This window comes from Quercus lobata, chromosome 1 (genome assembly GCF_001633185.2).
Source record: "Quercus lobata isolate SW786 chromosome 1, ValleyOak3.0 Primary Assembly, whole genome shotgun sequence".
NCBI classification, from domain to species: Eukaryota; Viridiplantae; Streptophyta; class Magnoliopsida; order Fagales; family Fagaceae; genus Quercus; species Quercus lobata.
This window is the reverse complement of record NC_044904.1, coordinates 16,342,429-16,359,619: the sequence shown is the minus strand read 5'-3', so window position 1 is coordinate 16,359,619 and position 17,191 is coordinate 16,342,429. Positions and strand designations below refer to the sequence as shown.

At 34.4% G+C, this 17,191-nt stretch overlaps 2 protein-coding genes across 2 annotated transcripts; both read left to right on the top strand.

Annotated features, from left to right (window-relative positions):
- The first annotated feature begins 72 nt into the window (after nucleotides 1–72).
- LOC115949825 (receptor-like protein 46) lies at nucleotides 73–10,466 on the top strand. The gene is made up of 4 exons (XM_031067101.1): nucleotides 73–490; nucleotides 525–2,464; nucleotides 9,266–9,763; nucleotides 10,194–10,466. The coding sequence occupies exons 1-4, from the start codon at nucleotides 73–75 to the stop codon at nucleotides 10,464–10,466; spliced, it is 3,129 nt and encodes a 1,042-aa protein (XP_030922961.1).
- Nucleotides 10,467–13,734: 3,268 nt separating this feature from the next.
- LOC115982304 (receptor-like protein 46) lies at nucleotides 13,735–16,382 on the top strand. Its single transcript, XM_031104900.1, has one exon. It carries the CDS (start codon nucleotides 13,810–13,812, stop codon nucleotides 16,171–16,173), a length of 2,364 nt encoding a protein of 787 aa, XP_030960760.1. The 5' UTR covers nucleotides 13,735–13,809; the 3' UTR covers nucleotides 16,174–16,382.
- Nucleotides 16,383–17,191: the final 809 nt, after the last annotated feature.

Below are 17,191 nucleotides of genomic sequence, written 5' to 3'. Positions count from 1 at the left end.
ATATATATATGTATGTATGTATCTCCTACAACCGCCCACTCCTCCCAACGAAGAAGAAAGAAACACTCAACAATGGCGAAACTCAGCCTACTACTTGGACTTCTCATCTTGTTCACCCCTTCTCTCTCTTGTCCTGAACATCAAAAACAAGCCCTTCTTCAATTTAAAGCCTCTCTCATCAATGCTACTACTTCTTTTTCACCAAAAAGCCCTCCTGTTTTGTTAGAATCATGGAATTCCAGCTTAGATTGTTGCCACTGGGACATGGTCAATTGTAGTTCTCGCTTTCATTCAAGGAATGTGGTTGCTCTATATCTGGAGGACCTCATCTGGTCGAAGGAGCCCATAGTGTTGTCTTCCACCATCTTAACACCGCTCTTTCGCATTAGAAGCTTGACGCACCTAGTCATGTCCTGGAATCAAATACAAGGAGAATTGCCAGGTGACGGCTTTGCCAATCTGACAGAATTGGTTCATCTTGATTTGAGGAATAATGGCTTCAATTTTTTTTTTTTTTGGTAAACTAAATAATGGCTTCAATGGCTCCATTCCTTCTCAGCTTTTTCACTTGAAGCATCTTCAATACCTTGATATAAGTTTAAATTCATTTCAGGGAAATATCCCTAAGGAGATAGGGAATATGACAAAGTTGCAGCATTTGTTTCTTCACAGGAACAAATTATTTGGGGAAATTCCATCTTCAATTCTGAATTTAAAGGAATTGAAAACAATGGATTTGAGTCACAATTCATTGTCAATGGAAATTCCTGTTGATATTAGCAATCTAGCCAACATGACCAATTTGGACTTGAATTGCAACAAGCTCACGGGTACAATCCCGTCAACCATACAGAATTTGACGAAATTGGAAATACTTAATTTGGAAAGCAACTTGCTCATTGGAGATATTCCATCCAAGCTGTTCAATATCAAGGGTTTGAAGAGCCTTCTTCTTGGAGGAAATAATCTCACTTGGAATAACAATGCAGAGATAGTGCCAAAGTTTACGCTATCTGAGTTGTCTATGAGGTCTTGTGGTCTTACAGGAGAAATTCCAAGTTGGATTTCTACACAAAAGACACTTGAAATTCTGGACTTGAGTGAGAACCAGCTAGAAGGAATGTTCCCACAATGGCTTGCTGAAATGGAGGTTGGAACTATAATTTTGTCAGATAACAATCTTACAGGTTCTCTCCCACCTCGCCTCTTCAACTCTCCAAAGTTATATGCTCTTTCCTTGTCTGGAAACAACTTTTATGGAGAACTTCCAAACAACATTGGTAATGCCACTACACTTGGGATTCTTACGTTGGCTAGAAACAATTTTTCAGGGAAGGTTCCTGAATCCATCTCCAAGATTTATGGCCTCTATTTATTGGACTTGTCAAACAACAAATTTTCTGGCAGCACTTTACCAGATTTTAGTTCCAACGTACAACTCCAAATGATTGATTTTTCTTCAAATGAATTCTCAGGTGAAATTCCAACCAAATTTTCCCAAGAAACTATAATCCTAGCTTTGGGAAAAAATAAGTTTTCTGGTAGATTGTCTAGAAACTTGACTAATATGAGCAAGCTTGAACACCTAGACATCCATGACAACAAAATCAAAGGTGAATTGCCTAACTTTTTCTGCCAAATCTCCACCCTTCATAGTCTAATTTTAAGAAACAACTCTCTCCAAGGTTCAATCCCTATTTGTATTTCCAATCTTACCAGCCTCCAAATTCTTGATCTCTCAAGCAACCATCTTGTTGGAGAAATCCCTAAAGAGTTTGGAAATCTTGCTAGTATGATTGAAACACCTGATGGAGTTTCATATTTTAATGGTTTTGGAACAAATAATTACACCACTGTCCCCAAGATTAATGATATGATAGTGAACTGGAAGAAGTCAAAACAAGGTCTATCATTTCACAACCTCAAGTACTACTCTTTGTTAGACTTGTCAATGAACCAACTTTCTGGTAAAATTCCAACTTCATTAGGAAGGCTGAAGGCTCTAAAGCTTCTCAATGTCTCACTTAACAATTTTTATGGGAGAATACCAGCAAGTGTTGGTGATTTAAAAAATCTGGAGGGTTTGGACTTGTCACGTAACAATCTATCAGGTTCAATTCCACAATCACTAGCAATGTTGCTACAACTGACTATTTTGGATGTGAGTAACAACAAGCTCACGGGTAAGATTCCAATTGGTAACCAGATGGATACAATGAATAATCCTAACTTTTATGCCAACAATAGTGGATTGTGCGGAATGCAAATTCAAGTATTATGTCCAGAAAACTCATCATCAACAAAACCACCAGAGGTTGAGAGAAAGGAAACATGGTTCTCATGGGAAGGAATAGTGATTGGATATGTGGTTGCCTTCTTTGTAACTGTGGCAATCCTATATCTAACTGAGTATTGTGTACCTGTAAAACCTCCAAATCACCATAGTCAACAAAGAAGGCAAAGGGTATAAATTTCAAGTGTCTTACAAGTTATGCATGTAGTCTATGGTCAAATAATAAAAACCTAGCTTTATAAAGGTTTTCAATTCAAATGTAAGAGGCAGACTTGCAACTAAAACTAAGGTTAAGAACACCGTTTAGAACAGGGTGTCATGTTGTTTGTGGGGAATCCCTTTACAATTATTATAGATTATTGTTTCTGGTGTAGTATAGTAGATAGTGAGGCTTATTTCTTATTGTCTTAGTGTTGTTCTATTTTTGTTAAGTAGAGGTTTTGTTTGTTTGTTTGTTTGTTTGCACCTCGTTGCAAGTTGTGTGGTTGCTTGTTAATGTAGGATTATTGATGCTGAAAAAAATCTTGCTTTTTCATCCAAAAAAATATTTGTCATTAAATTTGTAGAATAAGGTGAGAGTGCAAATGAAAAGGAATATATAAGATATAACAATAACAACAACCAAGTCTTAGTCTGAAAAGATATCAAATATAAAATCCTCGCAAATTGTTCGCTCTCATTGTACGATTCCTTTTTACTCTTTTTTTTTTTTTTTTTTTTTTTTTTTTCTTTAGCCAAAAGATATAAAAACTGTAGTCATTTTACAAATGTTTACAAGAAATTATTCTCTTCATCATAGCTTATACAAAATTGGAGATTGAGGTACTAGTTCCTTATAGCTTTTGTTATTGGAGTACATATTGGCAATTCATCTTCAAGATTACATTTGAACAATGGGCTTAAGTTGAAATTGCAAGACCTTCAGATGATGTTGTAATGTTCCACTTCCACCAAGTTGTTTGGAACTGTTGATTGGTAATTCTGCAGTTATGTTTTTATGTTTAACATCACAGATGCCGACTTCCCTCAATTGGTTAAGGTGGCTTAGCCCATTGCAAACCTCAAAGGTTTACTGAATGAGAATGCATTTAACAACGATGATGGTTTTGGTATGTTCTATATGATTTGTTGATGGTAATTGTAAGGACACAATTTGGGTCCTCTACCCAAATGATGGATGAACTTAGGCCTAAAAAGCCTAATACAATGAATTTGTAGAGAGTGGGTTGGAAAACTAGGTTTTAATGAGTTGGATAACAAATAAAGTGGATTCAGATGACAAGAAAAGGAAGATAGACTGGTTTAAGCTAAAGGAAATCGTCCTCGGCACAATCTAAGGAGACTAGTTCTTATATATTTCTCTCAAGTTTGATTACAAATACAATTTTTGATTGCTATAGTGTTTTTCCCTTAGTTTCTCGATCCCCTTCTATTAGGGTCTCTCCTCCATTTTATATTATCTTCACCTTTCATTTCCACCCTTCACATGCAGATCAGATCGTTGATGTTAATTCTTGTCCCATCAGCACCTTCCTAAAGTCTTTGGGTAGTAGTTGTAAGACTGAAAGTTACTGTTTAGATATCGCTTCCTCATTAAGTGCCCGTTTGGTTCGGCTTTTTGAGCCCAAAATGCGCGTTTTGAAAAACGCTCAACCAATTTTTACGTTTGGTAAACTCAAAACGCAACTTTTTTATAAAAGTTGCGTTTTGAGCATTGAGAAAAAACTGAGTAGAAACGCGGAAGGATTATGGACCCCTGAGGGTCCATAAATGAAAACGCGCAGAGCACGTTTTGTATATTACCGTTGCAAATCCGAAAATTACCGAAATACCCATCAGTCTCTCACGCCCTCATCTCTCATCTGTGTCTTTTTCCTTCATCTTCTTCCTCTTCATCTTCCTCTGCTTCTTCACCAGTCTACCCCCACAATCAACAAAACCCATTTCACCTTTGATATTCCGAACACAAAATCAACAAAACCAAACCAAAAATAACTCAAAATCAACACAAAAACAACTTAAAATAAACTCAAATCCGGAAAACCCATCCCAAACCCAACTCAAAATCAACCCAAAATCCATAGAAAAAAAAAACCCAAAATCCCAAAATCCTTATCTTCAGCTTCAATCATCTTCATCTTCATCTTCATCATCATCATCATCATCATCTTCTTCTCTGAAGTGTGAAAAAAAAAAGAATAAAGGATGAGTTCTGGCGTTGGTGACGTGTTCCTGTGTTCCGATTTGAAGTGCTAAGAGGAAAAAAAAAAAAGAAGCAGATGGTGTTCTGGACCGAAGTGCTAAGAGGCAAAAAAAAAAAAAAAAAAAAAAAAGAAGAAGAAGAAGAAGAAGAAGAAGCAGATGGTGTTCTGGACCGAAGTACTAAGAGGCCAAAAAAAAAAAAAAAGAAAAGAAGAAGAAAGCAGATGGTGTTGGACCGAAGTGCTAAGAGGCCAAAAAAAAAAAAAAAAAAAAAGGAAGAGAGCTAGGAATGTTCTGGACTGAGAAGATGGGAGAGGAAAGAAGGAAAAAGGAAAAAAAGAGAGTGTGGTTGGTTACGTGGGTGGATGAGAAAAAAAGAAGAGAAAAAAAAAAAAGGAAGTAGAGCCACGTGTGTGGAGAGAAAAAAAAGGGAGAAAAAAGAAATTATACCATAATATTTTCACAACATTTTTACAATAAATTTTAAGGTAGACTATTATTAGCTAATATTGATGAGAAAAAAATAATTTTTTTAGAAAGAGAAAAAAATAATTTTAATAGTATGTTAAAATTAAAATTACTATCAATTTTTATCACAATATTTTTACAATACTTTCACAATAAATCTTAAGTGGTAGATTATTATTAGCTAATATTGGTAAGAAAAAAATAATTTTTTTTGAAAGAGAAAAATTGATTTAAGTATGATGAAGTAATTGATTTAAGTATGAAACAAACTCACATAAAAAAAAAAATTTTTGAAATAAATTTCCTTATATATACATTGTCCTTTTTGGTCATTTATCCCTCAAAAAGCCACTTTTATCAGCTTTTACCAAACACTCAGCTTTTTCATTATGCACTTTTTAACAGCTTTTACCAAACACTCAGCTTTTTGAAACTCCACTTTTTACATTATGCACTTTTACAAAACTCCACTTTTTTATTATGCACTTTTTCTAAAAGCTGAACCAAACTCACCCTAATGCAGCTAGAGAGTTAACTGCAGAATATTTATTGCGGTGGTAGCAGCTTTTCCTTTAGATATTTCATGACTCTCCTCTGTCCTGTTCCTTCCTGATACTTATCCTAATTCATGGAATGATCTAGAACGTTACTCTTGATAGCAGACCACACTCTCTGATCTCTGATCTTGGCTTTGCTCAGCCGAGGGGGGATTCTTTCTCGGACCACTTTTCTGGATGAATTTACTCGGATTTCACTTCTTCATTTGCTAACATGGATCCTTATGAAAGTATTTACCCGTCCTCAGATTATGTAACGTCCTCGGATTGGGCCCCTGGCCCGATATATGAGCTCTTGGGTTTATCACCCCTACAGTAACAATGCTACTAAACAAGAACAAGTAATCATATTTTTAATTTTTTAACAAATAAATTTTGTGTTAAATGCTAGCAGTAAAAGACTCAAAACCATGTGATAAATGGCTAATCTAAATTATCAACACTATTTTTAATTTTCACCATAATGATTGTTCCTTTTGCTAATCTATATCTATATATATTGAAAAACTGAAATATAGCATTTATTGTTGCTATGCTCATAATGCGCCACCTCATCTGCCACGTCATTGCCTATATAATCATTATTTTTCTTATTTAATTTTTATTCCTAAATTTTGTTGACAATATTAAATATATAAATATTTTTTTGGGAAGATATTAAATATATAAATAGATTAACTTTACACATTCATCTTGGATGGTTTTATCTTTATATATAATTTTGTCTTTACACATCTACTTGAATTTGGATGTTTTATAACTAAGTAATAAAATCAATGAAGAATTTAAAACCAAAAACAATGTCTATACATATCTATCTATACTATTATATAATAATGGAAACTTTAAAATAAATTTTACAAAGCTTTTTTTGTGCCACGACATTAGCAGCCTTTTTTATTTTTTGCAATTTTTATTTTGTTCAACCTTTCATCTTCTTCAACCATTGTCTTTTTAGTTCAATTTTTCATTTTCTCCAATCATTGGCTTCTTAAATTTTTCATTTGATTTCCTTTATAAATTTATAAATTTTCTCCTTTATATCTTCATAAATTCTACCATTTTTTGAACCTTTAATCTACTTCCACCATTCCTCTTTCTCTTCCAACTTGATTTTCTTATAAATTTCTTTTTACTTCATTTCCACATTTCTCCCCTATTCCTTCCAAGTTGTTCATAGCAAAAAGTTCAATACTCTCTCTCTCTCTCTTCATTTTTTTCTCTTTTGATAATTTTTTTTTAGCCACTTTTTTTTTTTCCTACTAATGGTTCTTTTTGTTATTATTGATTTAATTGCCACTTCACATTTGTTTCTCTTTCAGGCAAAAGTATTTTGGTATTCCAATTCCCGATCACAATTTTTTTTCTTTATCCCATTTTTTGATTTGATTTAGTTCAATATTTAGTTGTTTTGCAAGTTAGAATTTGATTTTTTTTAGTGATCCATTTAGGTGTTAAACTATGAGACTTTACTAAGTTTTTTTTTAAAGCATTTTGGGTGAACATAATTGTAGTTTTTGTAGAGAAAGTACTCTTAATAATTGTATTAGAAAAACTATATATTGCCACTTAATTAGATAAAAGCAAAGGTTAATAAAATGGAAATAATTGGATGAGTGACATATTTTAGCTTTCACCATTGTATTTTCATTATTATTGTTGTTGTTGTTGTTATTATTATATAATGATGCACATAGAAATTTATTTGTGATATTTTGCTAATAATTGTTCATTTTATAATCTTTTTGGGTGGACAAATTTGTAGTTTCTGCAGAGAAATAATCTTAATAGATTATAAACAACAAATTATTTTCCTAATCGATCAAATTAATCATTGTTAAGCGGTGATTGATATGAGATTTTGCAAAGTGATAATTAATATGACATTTTGTTTTTTTGCAAAACATCTTCATATAGGTATGTTTTGATTCGATGTATTTTTATTAATGTATTGAGATAAGTAATTATGTATTCAAGAAGAGAGATCATAATTATACTTTGCAAACTTCAAATGAGATAGATTGATTTGGGATTAAAAAGATAACATTAAATAGGATGCTACAAGTTGAAATTTTTTAATGGTGGGAAAAATATATTTTTCTCAATCGTTTCTAAATGTCATAATTGGGAAATTTTAATCCACACTATATCCTATCATTAGCAAATTGACTCATAATATGAGTAGATGAAAATCTTAATAAAAATAAAGTAAAAAATATATAATTTTTTATTTGTAAGGAACACAAAATTCATTACTTATTAATTTTTTATTGATAACATATGAAGCACTATGGTGAAAGGGAGAAACATGCTTACGATGAGCTCACTTTGCTGTAGGAAGCAGAGCTTTTGCGATATAGTTTTAACTAAAAAGCTCTTTAGCATTTTGAATGTTTGGCAAATTACAATGAATAATATTATAAAATTATGAATTTATAAATAATGAAATATAGTGAATTGTAGAGCCTTTTCTAAAAGCTCCAAATTTCAGCTTTTGCCTTAAGTTATTTTCAGTTTGAAGGACCCCCTTAAAGCTCTTTCAGCAGAAATTTCCAAATGCTTAGCAATTTCACCATAAGCCTCACAGATCTTAAAGCAATTCTCTGGTAGTGTGTTAGACACAATGTTAAGAAACTCATTCATATGGGAAATACTTCATTTTTAATCCCAACAAAAGGGAAAATTACAATTTACCCCTTGTTGGTCCTATAACAATTTAGTTCACAAAATTTCAACTATTACATGTGACCTCCCAAAGTTTGGAATAAAATGAAATCATTAGGGTTTCTTCCAAATTAATAATTTTTTATTTTGTGGTCAAATTTCCATTTACAAATTATCCCCTTTGGTTTGATAGTATCACATAGTACTACACCATTTTAATTTTAATCCAAACTTTAGGGGGTCAAAATGTAGCAATTGAAAATGTTGTAGTACTAAACTGAATTCTAAACACCCCCCCCCCCCCTTACACACACACACACACAAGAAAAAATTTGTATACCATTAATGCCATAGAGCTTATGGCAAGATGCTAGATAAGGTTGTGGGTTAAAGTCCCTGAAAATATTCTATTATTTGAACACGAGAAACTGAATAAATTGCTGGATATTAACCCTTTACTGCCCCCTTACACACGTATCTAGCCCAATATCTGATTCAATTCATATTAGTCCATTAATCACCACAATTAAAAGGAATAAAATAGTCTCTCTCATTTTCAATGTGGGATTAAATATTTTTACTAACTTCTCATCTTCCATATTCACTTCTACATCTTTACATTTATATTGTAATATTTATTCATTTTAATTAATTAATATTAAAATACTCCAACAATATCTCGGTTGTAAGAGCAAGGTGTAGGATAAGGTCGTGGGTTCAAAGACCCAATAGTGCGCGTGTAATTACCAACAACAAAAGAAAGAGCATCATTCATCCAAAACTCTATTAAAAATATCCTATCATCTGAACAACCAAAAGAACAAAAAAGAAAAGGTAAAATCTTATATCTGAAACAGTCATCTGTCATAACCTAGTTGACATCCATTACAGAATGTGTTGATTTAATCAGAGTTTATCTAGGAGGTCATATAATTTGATTGCCTGTAGAATAAAGTTGCCATTGTGCCACTATGATATCCTATTACAAAATGGGAAGGAGATAAGCCAATCAGACAATGACAAAAACCATTTAGTCAATTCAGAAACATACTCAATTGACAGGACATATAAAAGCCTCTAGTTCTTGAAATCCAAGTTTGAAGTTCAAGGACGAGTCATTAACAACTATGAGGAGTTGTGTGTTATTATTGGTTGCAATGATCCACCTGAAAGCTCAGTCAATATAGCTGAGAATAATTTGGATTTAATTGCTGAGAATGAAGCAGTGGTTGCTGAGGAAACGTACTATAATGAGGTTGACAATGCAAAAGATAAAGGAAAGTACATATCTTGGACAGATGAGATGGATCGATGCTTAGCACAGTTGCTAGTCCAGCAAGTGATGTTGGGAAATAAGCTTGATAAAAATTTTAAGCCTGTAGCTTATATGGCTGCTCTTACAGTTCTCAATGAGAAGTTTGGGTTGGACTTGACAAAGGAAAACATAAGAAACCGGTTGAAGACATGGAAGAAACAGAATGGACTTGTTAAGGAACTCCACTCCCATGGTGGGTTTGAGTGGGATGAGAGATATAAGATAGTTGTTGCAACTGACTCTGATTGGAATGAATACATCAAGGTACATTTTTTGTTCCTTCAAAGATTCGGTGTTTCGAATGCAATTTTTTCAATCATTTATGTAGTTCCACCATTGCAGTTCAATGTGCAACTTCTAAATATGATGATAAGTTCACTTTTCAGTCTCTTGGACTCCACCGGTAAAAATATTTGGATGTAATCTCATCTTTGTAAATGATCAGACTTTAGTGTTGTTGGATGAGCCTATTTTGCCCGTTGTTTTTAAATTCCAAAAATTCCGTTTCTCCCTTCTTCTTTTTTCTGATTTTTTTTTTTTTTTTAAGTAAAAGAAAAACTGAAACCTAACTGTGATTATGGAGTGCTGAGTGCACCTTTAGAGAATGATTTTCTCCAGTTGCGTTAAGACATTCTTAATCTTTTCAGATTCGTATTTTGTCATGCATTACTTAATTGATGTGTACAAATTTCAGAGGTATCCGAATGCAAGGCAATTGCGAGCCAGGTCTATTGAAAATTATGATGACTTGCGAATTATAGTTGGCAATGAGGCACCAGATGGACATTGGTTTGAAGCTGGTGCCACACTTAGACTTGAAGGTAATTCTACTTTCAACGATAAAGAGCACGTTGAAACCCCGGTACAGATGTTTGCTAATGAAGAAATGTCACATGAAGATACTAGTGATGGCATGCAAGTTTCATCTCAGCAGACAAGGGCTGTTGAAGAGGAGGCGTTCAAGTGATGTTATGTTAAAAATGATGAGTGCCATGGCCGCAGATATTGGTAGAATAGCTGATGCATTGACGGAAAATAATAAGACCGTGTGCTTAGATGAACTGTTTGAAATGGTACAAACAATACCTGGCTTTAATGAGGATCTTATTATTGAGGCATGTGAATATCTTTCTTTTGATGAGAGGAGGGCAATGATGTTCATGAAGTTGAATGAGAGGTTAAGAAAAAAGTGGTTATTAAAACGTTTGCGTGGTCAGGGTAATTAGAATGCATTGTTAGTTTTGTCGATATATAGTTCTCATTTTGTGAATGGGTTGAACATGAATAAAATATTCATTTTTCCTATCGTAGATTTCTCTCCACTTTTATTGGATTTTTGGTTGCTGGGACTGGATATGAATTGATTTATAGCCCATTCTTTCAGATTTTGGGGGTTTTCTAGATTAGTCTGAAGCTAAAACCAGGTCTTTCTAACAAAGCATGTAACTTTTGTGTGTGCAGCACAGCTTAGAGACAATTTGGTGCTTATAAAACAAGTTTATATCAGTTTGCGATGTACACCTATTGGACTCGTTTTGATGAGCCACAGCCTAGGGTAATTTCTTATTTCTTAGAACGCAATCACTTGCAGCACTTATTTTCATTACATGGGCCTTTCCACCCAAAATAATAACTTACAAATGCGTTTATCAGAAGATTACCAGAAGGATAGTTCTCCGATTCCAATGCTCAACTTAGAGTGACCTGCATAGCATGAAACTTAGAGCATGTTCAAGCTTAGAATGATGACATTATATTCTGCAGATCAAGACAGATCAACAGAGTAAAACTTGATAATGCATGATATGTCGTATACAAGCTTATCTGAGTTCATGCTACTATATGACATGTCGTATTTAATATTGCATCTATCTTCTCGGTTAAACTACAAGTTGTCCACTTGTGTATTTATCTCTTATGACATGTTTGGATGGAGGGAGGAATGAGGGGGAGTAGAGTAGAGTTGGCTAAAAATAAGCTAATTTTGTACTAAATTTACTCTACTCTACTCCCCCTTAATCCAAACGGACCATTAGTTTACTAGAGTTAGTTACAGATAGTTGTTAAAGAGGATGCGTGTTCCTTGTACATACTTTTCAATTTAAAAAAAAAATGAGAATAGTGTTTCATTAATCTTCATTTCTCCTGCTAGTTGAAGAGGTCTTACCTTTCCCATAGATTTTCCAAAAGGCAGAGAAACTCTTTCACACTTTATATTAATAAAACAATGTGTGAAAGAAATAGTACCGCCCTTTCCAAAAACTACTCTATGTACTCAATGACTTAAGACTTTGTGTACATCGTGATTGGTGGTACTGCATGTGAACTGAATCTCTTTTAATCATTCCCCTCCCCAAAGTCTTAAGTCATTAAGCTAATTTTGTACTAAATTTACTCTACTCTACTCTACTCTACTCCCCCTTAATCCAAACGGACCATTAGTTTACTAGAGTTAGGTACAGATAGTTGTTAAAGAGGATGCGTGTTCCTTGTACATACTTTTCAATTAAAAAAAAAATGAGAATAGTGTTTCATTAATCTTCATTTCTCCTGCTAGTCGAAGAGGTCTTACCTTTCCCATAGATTTTCCAAAAGGCGGAGAAACTCTTTCACACTTTATATTAATAAAACAATGTGTGAAAGAAATAGTACCGCCCTTTCCAAAAACTACTCTATGTACTCAATGACTTAAGACTTTGTGTACATCGTGATTGGTGGTACTGCATGTGAACTGAACCTCTTTTAATCATTCCCCTCCCCAAAGTCTTAAGTCATTAAGCTAATTTTGTACTAAATACTCTACTCTACTCTACTCCCCCTTAATCCAAACGGACCATTAGTTTACTAGAGTTAGTTACAGATAGTTGTTAAAGAGGATGCGTGTTCCTTGTACATACTTTTCAATTAAAAAAAAAATGAGAATAGTGTTTCATTAATCTTCATTTCTCCTGCTAGTTGAAGAGGTCTTACCTTTCCCATAGATTTTCCAAAAGGCGGAGAAACTCTTTCACACTTTATATTAATAAAACAATGTGTGAAAGAAATAGTACCGCCCTTTCCAAAAACTACTCTATGTACTCAATGACTTAAGACTTTGTGTACATCGTGATTGGTGGTACTGCATGTGAACTGAACCTCTTTTAATCATTCCCCTCCCTAAAGTCTTAAGTCATTAAGCTAATTTTGTACTAAATTTACTCTACTCTACTCCCCCTTAATCCAAACGGACCATTAGTTTACTAGAGTTAGTTACAGATAGTTGTTAAAGAGGATGCGTGTTCCTTGTACATACTTTTCAATTAAAAAAAAAAATGAGAATAGTGTTTCATTAATCTTCATTTCTCCTGCTAGTCGAAAGAGGTCTTACCTTTCCCATAGATTTTCCAAAAGGTGGAGAAACTCTTTCACACTTTATATTAATAAAACAATGAGGGCGTTTGGGCTGGGCGTTTTGTGTGCATCCGCGTTTGATCAGTTCACGTTTTCTCTTTTTTTTTTTTTTTTTTTTTTGCCGCATTTGTTGACTTTTAAGGAGACAAATTTTACTGTTATGAACAGTAAATTCACTGTTCACGCACTGTACTGACACTGTTCACGTATTAAAAAAATGGGTTCTACAGTACTATTTACACATTTAAAAATTATTTTGCTACAATGTTTTCAGTTTACAGTTTTCAGTTTCAGCAACAATAAGTTCAATCCAAACGGACCCAATGTGTGAAAGAAATAGTACCGCCCTTTCCGAAAACTACTCTATGTACTCAATGACTTAAGACTTTGTGTACATCGTGATTGGTAGTACTGCATGTGAACTGAACCTCTTTTAATCATTCCCCTCCCCAACTTTTCATAACCATCCAACATAGAATAATAATGGCCCAACCCAAAGAAACCCCCCCTATGTTTCCACCCTTCTTTGTATCTCACAGTTCAAGGAAAAAAACTCAAATTTTCTTTGCCTTCATACACACGCACTGCACTTTCCTTCTGTTTTACAGTTGTCTCTCTTGCGAAATTTTCAAGGCAAGGACAAGGTGCTATGAGTGCTAGCTGACAATGCCTCATCCAAGTCTCTCAATTTTGTTTGAAATAGGAGACATGAGTCACAACAAGGACAAGCTCAATAAGCTGGCATTTGTTTCATGGATGCGCTGCATGATCATATGCTTCTGTGAATCACGTTTCTCCCTTAACATGTTAAAGCGCGTTCAAGTCTGTGAATTAGTAATCAGTTGTGCACCAACTGAACCTCTTATATATATCCCACTACAGCCCACTCCTCCCAACGAAGAAGATAGAAACACTCAACAATGGCAAAACTCAGCCTACTACTTGGACTTCTCATCTTGTTATTCACCCCTTCTCTCTCTTGTCCTGAACATCAAAAACAAGCCCTTCTTCAATTTAAAGCCTCTCTCATCAATGCTACTACTACTTTTTCACCAAAAAGCCCTCTTGCTTTGTTAGAATCATGGAATTCCAGCTTAGATTGTTGCCACTGGGACATGGTCAATTGTAGTTCTCGCTCTGATTCAAGGAATGTGGTTGCTCTATATCTGGAGGACCTCGTCTGGTTGAAGGAGCCCATAGTGCTGTCTTCCACCATCTTGACACCGCTCTTCCGCATTAGAAGCTTGACGCACCTTGTCATGTCCTGGAATCAAATACAAGGAGAATTGCCAGGTGATGGTTTCGCCAATCTGACAGAATTGGTTCATCTTGATTTGTGGAATAATGCCTTCAATGGCTCCATTCCTTCTCAGCTTTTTCACTTGAAGCATCTTCAATATCTTGATATAAGTTTAAATTCATTTCAGGGAAATATCCCTAAGGAGATAGGGAATATGACAAAGTTGCAGCATTTGATTCTTCGCAGCAACAAATTATTTGGGGAAATTCCATCTTCAATTCTGAATTTAAAGGAATTGAAAACAATGGATTTGAGTTACAATTCATTGTCAATGGAAATTCCTGTTGATATTGGCAATCTAGCCAACCTGACCAATTTGGACTTGAATTGCAACAAGCTCACGGGTACAATCCCATCAACCATACAGGATTTGACGAAATTGGAAATACTTCATTTGGAAAGCAACTTGCTCATTGGAGATATTCCATCCAAGCTGTTCAATATCAAGGGCTTGAAGGGCCTTCTTCTTGGAGGAAATAATCTCACTTGGAATAACAATGCAAAGATAGTGCCAAAGTTTACGCTATCTGAGTTGTCTATGAGGTCTTGTGGTCTTACAGGAGAAATTCCAAGTTGGATTTCTACACAAAAGACACTTGAAATTCTGGACTTGAGTGAGAACCAGCTAGAAGGAATGTTCCCACAATGGCTTGCTGAAATGGAGGTTGGAACTATAATTTTGTCAGATAACAATCTTACAGGTTCTCTCCCACCTCGCCTCTTCAACTCTCAAAAGTTATATGCTCTTTCCTTGTCCCGAAACAACTTTTATAGAGAACTTCCAAACAACATTGGTAATGCCACTACACTTGGGATTCTTACGTTGGCTAGAAATAATTTTTCAGGTAAGGTTCCTGAATCCATTTCCAAGATTTATGGCCTCTATTTGTTGGACCTGTCAAACAACAAATTTTCTGGCAACACTTTACCAGATTTTAGTTCCAACGTACAACTCCAAATCATTGATTTTTCTTCAAATGAATTCTCAGGTGAAATTCCAACCAATTTTTCCCAAGAAACTATAATTCTAGCTTTGGGAAAAAATAAGTTTTCTGGTAGATTGTCTAGAAACTTGACTAATATGAGCAAGCTTGAATACCTAGACATCCATGACAACAAAATCAAAGGTGAGTTGCCTGACTTTATCTGCCAAATCTCCACCCTTCATATTCTAATTTTTCGAAACAACTCTCTCCAAGGTTCAATCCCTATTTGTATTTCCAATCTTACCAGCCTCCAAATTCTTGATCTCTCAAGCAACCTTCTTGTTGGAGAAATCCCTAAAGAGTTTGGAAATCTTGCTGGTATGATTGAAACACCTGATGGATTTTCGTATTTTAATGGTTTTGGAACAAATTATTACACCATTGGCACCAAGATTAATGATATGATAGTGAACTGGAAGAAGTCAAAACAAGGTCTATCATTTGACAACCTCAAGAACTACTCTTTGTTAGACTTGTCAATGAACCAACTTTCTGGTAAAATTCCAACTTCATTAGGAAGGCTGAAGGCTCTGAAGCTTCTCAATGTCTCACTTAACAATTTTTATGGGAGAATACCAGCAAGTATTGGTGATTTAAAAAATCTGGAAGGTTTGGATTTGTCACGTAACAATCTATCAGGTTCAATGCCACAATCACTAGCAATGTTGCTACAACTGACTATTTTGGATGTGAGTAACAACAAGCTCACGGGTAAGATTCCAATTGGTAGCCAGATGGATACAATGAATAATCCAGACTTTTATGCCAACAATAGTGGATTGTGCGGAATGCAAATTCAAGTGTTATGTCCAGAAGACTCATCATCAACAAAACCACCAGAGGTTGAGAGAAAAGAAACATGGTTCTCATGGGAAGGAATGGTGATTGGATATGTGGTTGCCTTCTTTGTAACAGTGGCAATCCTATATCTAACTGAGTATTGTGTACCTGTAAAACCTCCGAATCACCGTAGTCAACAAGGAAGACAAAAGGTATAAATTTAAAGTGTCTTACAAGTTATGCATGCAGTCTATGGTCAAATAATAAAATCCTAGCTTTATAAAGGTTTTCAATTCAAATGAAAGAGGCAGACTAGCAACTAAAACTAAGGTTAAGAACACCGTTTAGAACAGGGTGTCATGTTGTTTGTGGGGAATCCCTTTACAATTATTATAGATTATTGTTTGTGGTGTAGTATAGTAGATAGTGAGGCATATTTCTTATTGTCTTAGTGTTGTTCTATTTTTGTTAAGCAGAGGTTTTGTTTGTTTGTTTGCACCTTGTTGCAAGTTGTGTGGTTGCTTGTTAATGTAGGATTATTGATGCTGAATAAAATCTTGCTTTTTCATCCAAAAAATTATTTGTCATTAAATTTGTAGAGTCAGGTGAGAGAGCAAATGAAAAGGAATATATAAGATATAACAATAACAACCAAGTCTTAGTCTGAAAAGATATCAGTTATAAAATCCTCACAAATTGTTCGCCCTCATTATACGATTCCTTTTTACTCTTCTTTTTCTTTTTTCTTTAGCCAAAAGATATAAAAACTGTAGTCATTTTACAAATGTTTGCAAAGAAACTATTTTCTTCATCATAGCTTATACAAAATTGGAGATTGGGGTACTTGTTCCTTATAGCCTTTGTTATTGGAGTACATACTGGTATTTCATCTTCAAGATTACATTTGAACAATGGGCTTAAGTTGAAATTGCAAGACCTTTAGATGATGTTGTAATTTTCCACCAAGTTGTTTGGAACTGTTGGTTGGTAATTCTGCAGATATGTTTTTATGTTTCACATCACCAATACGACTTCCCTCAATTGATTAAGGTGGCATAGCCCACTGCAAAAACTCAAAGGTTTACTGAATGAGAATGTGTTTAGAAACGATGATGGTTTTGGTATGTTCTGTATGATTTGTTGATGGTAACAATGCTACTAAGCAAGAACAAGTAAACAGATTTCAATTTTTTAACAAATAAATTTTGTGTTAACTGCTAGCAGTAAAAGACTCAA

What these genes read in the sequence shown, in the direction of transcription:
- LOC115949825 (XM_031067101.1), top strand. Translation starts at nt 73, where the DNA reads ATGGCGAAACTCAGCCTACTACTTGGACTTCTCATCTTGTTCACCCCT. An exon ending in GGTTCATCTTGATTTGAGGA is followed by an intron (nt 491 to 524) that starts ATAATGGCTTCA and finishes TTTTTGGTAAAC; the next exon opens with TAAATAATGGCTTCAATGGC. An exon ending in GTCAACAAAGAAGGCAAAGG is followed by an intron (nt 2,465 to 9,265) that starts GTATAAATTTCA and finishes AAAAGCCTCTAG; the next exon opens with TTCTTGAAATCCAAGTTTGA.
- LOC115982304 (XM_031104900.1), top strand. Translation starts at nt 13,810, where the DNA reads ATGGCAAAACTCAGCCTACTACTTGGACTTCTCATCTTGTTATTCACC.